At 40.6% G+C, this 6,310-nt stretch overlaps 1 protein-coding gene across 1 annotated transcript; it reads right to left on the reverse strand.

Annotated features, from left to right (window-relative positions):
• Positions 1-3,057: 3,057 nt before the first annotated feature.
• Positions 3,058-3,993, reverse strand: LOC136174014 (olfactory receptor 4P4-like). Its single transcript, XM_065943792.1, has one exon. It carries the CDS (start codon positions 3,991-3,993, stop codon positions 3,058-3,060), a length of 936 nt encoding a protein of 311 aa, XP_065799864.1.
• Positions 3,994-6,310: the final 2,317 nt, after the last annotated feature.

Below are 6,310 nucleotides of genomic sequence, written 5' to 3' on the forward strand. Positions count from 1 at the left end.
TCAATATCATTCATTAGCCATTCGTAGAAAAATAAAAGTGTCATTGTAGAGCCACTGTCACTCAACCAGTGTTCACACAGTGAGAGGACACACCCTCAGAGGAACAGCTTGCAGAAAGTGGCCTAGTGTGAGTATCCACCAGAGTCTAACCACCATCTATATTTTCATCTCTAAGGTTATTCCCCATAATGTTCAAGCTCACATAACTAATAAGCAAAAATAAAATGTACATTCTAAAACTATATATATATATTATTCTAGAACACTCTGTTTTGCAAGTTGTTTGAATTTATGTTCCCCAATCGTGAGCTCACCAAGTGGATTTCCTCTAGACCCAAGTCATCAGATCCACTGAAGTGAGCATTAAAGCTGGATTATAAATAGGATGCAGGCCACCACTTGCACAAGGTTTTGTGTGTGATTTAGGAAGCTCAGTTATTAGACATTCATTCCTCCTGGGCCTCAGTGACTGAATTCCTTGCACTTCACTCAGAGTTTGTGATATAAACAACTTTGTGGGATTTTTTGCCTTGAGGGGCTTACCCTTTCCATGATTTCTGTAATCTGCTGCTGCTGCTGCTGCCAAGTCACTTCAGTTGTGACCGTCTCTGTGTGACCCCATAGACAGCAGCCCACCAGGCTCCCCCGTCCCTGGGATTCTCCAGGCAAGAACACTGGAGTGGGTTGCCATTTCGTTCTCCAATGCATGAAAGTGAAAAGTGAAAGTGAAGTCTCTCAGTCGTGTCCGACTCCTAGCGACCCCATGGACCGCAGCCCACCAGGCTCCTCCATCCGTGGCATTTTCAGGCAAGAGCCCTGGAGTGGGGTGCCATCACCTTCTTGGTCTGTAATCTGAGGGAGAGAGAAAGGACAGCTCTGGTACCAGGGTTCGCTCCCAGAGTCAGAAAGATCCCCTGGAGGAGGAAATGGCAACCCACTTGGGTATTCTTGCCTGGGACATCCCATGGACAGAGGAGCCTGGTGGGTTGCAATTCATGGGGTCACAAAGAGTCGGACAAAACCAAGCACTGAGCTGAAGTTAACTTATGGCAATTAATAACCTTCACCTCTCCTCAAAAAGATCGTCTTCCCTGAGAGAGTTCGAATGGGTTTTACTTTATTTTCAAGTATTGATTTCCTAGAAAATTATAAGCTAATAAACCTTGGTGTTATTTTTATGAATTTAGAAAACTTCCAAAAAATAATAGAAAAAATTTTCAGTTGAACATGTTTTAATTTTTCCCCAAACATATCATTTCCAAAGGCCTTTCTTTCCTTATTTTCTTCTTTCCCATGTATTTCTGAAGATTCTTTTGCTTCCAATGTGCTATATGAGCAAAATAAATAATAGCAAATGCGTAGTGAGGATTTACTGGGTGTCATATACCAAGGATTCTCTTTCATCTTAACAAGGTCCTAGTGAGAAAGGCACTAAGTCTCCTAAGTTTACCTATGAGTAAAATCAATAACAGATAATTAATTTATAACATGCCTAATGTTTCGAGGTGTTTTTTGGCAAACTGGCCCCATATAAGCAGGCAGGGAGAGACTGAAAAAAGAGTCAGACGACTCCAGTTTGGAGGTGGCACTTTTACTAAACGAGGGGCCTTACATGGGGGGCTTGTCATGGATGGTTCCAAGGCAAGCAGATCTTTGCATCCTTATGTCAGAAAATTTAAGATCATATACAGGTCTTTCCTGGGTTCATTCACATATCCAGTCCAGATGGTCTCAACAACACCTTAGTATCTCAAGTCTGCATCCTTGAAAACGTCTCCAGCTATGGGGGTGATGTTGTTTAGTTTCTCAGTTGTGTCCAACTCTGCAGCCCCGTGGACTGCAACAAGCCAGGTTTCCCTGTCCTTCACCATCTCCCAGAGCTTGCTCAAAATCACTTCCATTGAGTGGGTGATGCCATCCAACCATCTTGTCCTCTGTCATCCCTTTCTCCTCCTGCCTTCTATCTTTCCCAGCATCAGAGTCTTTTCCATTGAGTCAACTGTTCACATTAGGTGGCCAGAGGATTGGAGCTTCTGCTTTAGCATCAGTCCTTCCAATGAAAATTCAGGGCTGATTTCCATTAGGATGGACTAAACAAAGTGATCATATGGATTGCAGCCTTATCTAACTCAATGAAACTATGAGCCATGCCATGTATGACCACTTATCAAGGACAAATCATGGAGGAGAGTTCTGACAATATGTGGTCCACCGGAGAAGGGAATGGCAAACCTCTTCAGCATTCTTGCCTTGAGAACCCCATGAACAGTATGAAAAGGCAAAAACTGGGACAATAAATGGAACTCAAATTCAAGAATGGGAGGACAAATGAGGAACTTCTGATGCTCAGGCCCATCTCATTGCTCTAGCAGTGGTCATGTCCTCTCAATGACCGACACCGGGCAGAGAGGAGAGTACCTATAAAAGTCAGAAGGGGAGCTACTTCTAGGGGACAGAAGCAGTGAGGACAGGAAGGAATGGATATTAGACTTTGGAGATTACTATTGTGCTCTATTTCTTGATTCAGGTACAGAGTACAGGTTTATTTCCTTCATAGTTCTGTCTTTCTGTCTCTGTTTTGTTTTTGTTTTTCATTTCTTTATGGATTATATGTCATAATTAATATATGAAAAAATCTGTAAGATGCCTTAAAACCATACATAAGTCAGTGAAACACCCAAGGCAGAGTGTAAGGTTAGATATGTCTTTAAAGAATTAACTTGAAAGCAAATTTAGGTATTTCCTCTCTAGTTTTCATGTACAAATATCATAAGCAAATTATTTTTTTTAAATTCACAGTCAGTCTTAGAATTGCCTAATCTATATAACATAGCAACAGTTTCTTTAAGCTAATATGTTTTTAATCACATAAGTCCCTATCAAATCTCAGAGTAACCAATGGAATTGTCATTTTTCTCATAATTTTTCAACTCATCATCTCTAACATTTATAAAGTAAACAATTTGGGCTCTTTGATTTGAAAGTTAATTGAGTTCTACAACTCCCAAGTCCACTTTTACTTCCACATAGAGGTTTTAACACATTGAGTAGGGGAAATTAATTATGCTTCTCGTCTGAAAACATCTTTTGGTACCAAACCCTTCTCATGGCCTTTTTCATCTCTGTGTTTCTCAGAGTGTAGATTAAGGGATTGAACATAGGAGCAATGATGGTATAAAAGAGAGAAAATATTTTGTTCTCAGGGAAAGTGGTAGGGGGTCTGAGGTAGGCAAAGATTGAAGGGCCAAAAAATAAGGTAACCACAGTGATGTGAGACCCACAGGTAGAGAGGACTTTGCGCCTTCCTTCAGCTGAGTGGTTTCTTAAGTTGAATAATATAATGACATAGGACCCAAACAAAAGAACAAAGGTTACTAAGGCAACCATTCCTGAATTGGCAACCACAAGGACACCAGTGATGTAGGTATCAGTACAGGCAACTTTCAACAAAGGAAAAATGTCACAATAGTAGTGGTCAATTTCATTGGGGCCACAGAAGGGCAAACTGACTATCATAGAGAACTGAGAAAAGACATGGACGGCCCCACCAGCCCAAGCAGCCACGATGAGGAGGTTGCACCTTGTCCTGTTCATGATAATTGTGTAGTGGAGAGGCTTGCAGATGGCAACACAGTGGTCAAAGGCCATGATTGTAAGGACGAAGACCTCGATGATGCCAAAAAAGTGCATGGTGAAGACCTGCAGCACGCAGTTGCCGTAAGAGATGGTTTTCCTTCCCAGGAGCAGGTCACTGAGCAGTGTGGGCGTCACAGAAGAGGTATAGCAGACGTTCATGGAGGATAAGTGGCTGAGGAAGTAGTACATTGGTTGGTGAAAAAGAGGCCTACATCGGATGGAGACAAGGATCAGAAGGTTTCCCACCAAGATGGCAATGTAACAAAATAAGAAGAACACAAAGCAAAATATTTGTATGTTTTGGTTATAGGAAAGTCCCAAAAAAATAAATTCTGAGATGTTCCTCTGACTTTCCATATATTGTATACTATCTGCAAATAATTGAGTATCTGAAAAAAAAAAAAATGAAAGAAAATATTTACAATATGATCACAATCATATAAAAGCTGCTAACAAGCCATTAAAGTTAATTTTAACAAATTACCAAAACTAGTTAATAAATTAATGATATTATATTTTTCTTAGGAACCATAGCTCATTTCTTCAGTATTGTTTTCAATTGGCAGTAATGAAAATGCTGCTGCTTCTGGTAAGTCGCTTCAGTCATGTCCAACTCTGTGCAACACCGTATACGGCAGCCCACCAGGCTCCCCCGTCCCTGGGATTCTCCAGGCAAGAATGCTGGAGTGGAATAAAAGTAAATTCTATTAAATTTTCAAAATATAATTGTTTAGGCTTCCCAGGTCGCTCTAGAGGTAAAGAACCCGTCTGCCAATGCAGAAGACACAAGAGACACGGGTTCGATCCTCAGATCAAGCATATCCCCTGCAGTAGGAAACGGTAACCCAATGCACACGTCTTGCCTGGAAAATTCCATGAACAGAAGAACCTCCTGGGCTCTGAATCCATGGGTCCACAGTGAGTCGACTGAGCACATGGTTTACAGTACAGAACAGGCATTACAGACATTCCTTGACTCATGGTGGTTTATGTTGCGACTTTACTGACTTTATGATAGTATGAGAATAGCAAGCATCAAGAAGAAACTGTACTTGAATTTTGATCTTTTCTCTAGGCTAGCTATAGGTGATATGATACCCTGTTATAATGCTGGGTCTGAGCAGTGAGTCACAGTAGCCTCCAGTCAGCCTGGTGATCACATAGGTAAAGAATGGATGTACTTACAACCATTTTGTACCAGACAGCCATTCTGTTTTTCACTTTTAGTGGAGTATTCAATAACTTACATGAGGTAGGCTTTGTGTTAGATTGTTAAAAATAGGCTTCGTGTTAGATTGCTGCTATTGTTCAATAGCTAAGTCAAGTCCAACTCATTAGGAACCCATGAACTGCAACACTCCAGGCCCCCCCGTCCTTCACTATCTCCCCGAGTTTCCTCAAACTCATTTCCTTTGAGTCAGTGATGCCATCTGACAATCTCATCCTCTGTTGCTCCCTTCTTTTCTTACCCTCAATCTTTCCCAGCATCAGAGAGTTTTCCAGTGAGTTGGCTCTTTGCATTCAGTGGTCAAAGTATTAGAGATGATTTTGCTCAACTGCAGGCTAATGTAAGTATTCTGAATATGTTTAAGGTAAGCTGGACTAAACTATGATGTCCAGTAGGTTAGATGTATTCAATTCACTTTCAACTTGTATTTTCAGGTTATCATGAATTGATTGGGATGCAATCTCATTGAACATTAAAATGCAGAGACATTACAAAATGCCAACAAAGGTCCATCTAGCCAAGGTTATGGTTTTTCCAGTGGTCATGTATGGATGTGAGAGTTGGACTGTGAAGAAAGCTGAGCACCAAAGAATTGATGCTTTTGAACTGTGATGTTGGAGAAGACTCTTGAGAGTCTCTTGGACTGCAAGGAGATCCAACCAGTCCATCCTGAAGGTGATCAGTCCTGGGTGTTCATTGGAAGGATTGATGCTGAAGCTGAAACTCCAATACTTTGGCCACCTCATGTGAAAAGTAGACTCATTAGAAAAGACCCTCATGCTGGGATGGATTGGGGGCAGAAGAAGGGGACGACAGAGGATGAGATGGCTGGACGGCATCACCGACTCGATGGACACGAGTTTGTGTAAACTCCGGGAGCTGGTGATGGATAGGGAGTCCTGGCGTGCTACATCATGGGATCGCAAAGAGTCAAACACGACTGAGCAACTGAACTGAACTGGACTGAATCTCATTGAATGTCATGAAGATCTGAACTATTTCCCAGAGATAAATTATACCATTACCATTACTTTTAACACTTAAACAGCAGTGTTATTAATGCAGTTTAATAGAGGATGTTTTTTACTTATAATTTTCAAATGTCTCCTTCAGAAAGGTAATTTTTTTTTTTAATTACATGATGCTCCATTCCCCTACCATGATATAAAACACTCTCCTGGATTTGTCTGCAGTCATATGATCATGGAATACAGTGCATGTAATAAAAGTCACCTAAATTATGAGCTGTGTGATTAGGATTATAAGTGCTGTCCCTTGAAATACAAGAGTGAGGGTAGAGTAAGTACTGCATAGTGAACCTGGGGAGCCAATCTTGCTAGCTATTTTATAAGACTAAAATTATTTGAAAATATAGCAAAAATTGTTAGTGATTGACATTTAAAAAAAGAAAATTATATTTCATATTTAAATTTAAAATAAAATAAT

The sequence above is a fragment of the Muntiacus reevesi genome, chromosome 9, assembly GCF_963930625.1.
Source record: "Muntiacus reevesi chromosome 9, mMunRee1.1, whole genome shotgun sequence".
Lineage (NCBI taxonomy): Eukaryota > Metazoa > Chordata > Mammalia > Artiodactyla > Cervidae > Muntiacus > Muntiacus reevesi.

What these genes read in the sequence shown, in the direction of transcription:
- LOC136174014 (XM_065943792.1), bottom strand. Translation starts at nt 3,993, where the DNA reads ATGGAAAGTCAGAGGAACATCTCAGAATTTATTTTTTTGGGACTTTCC.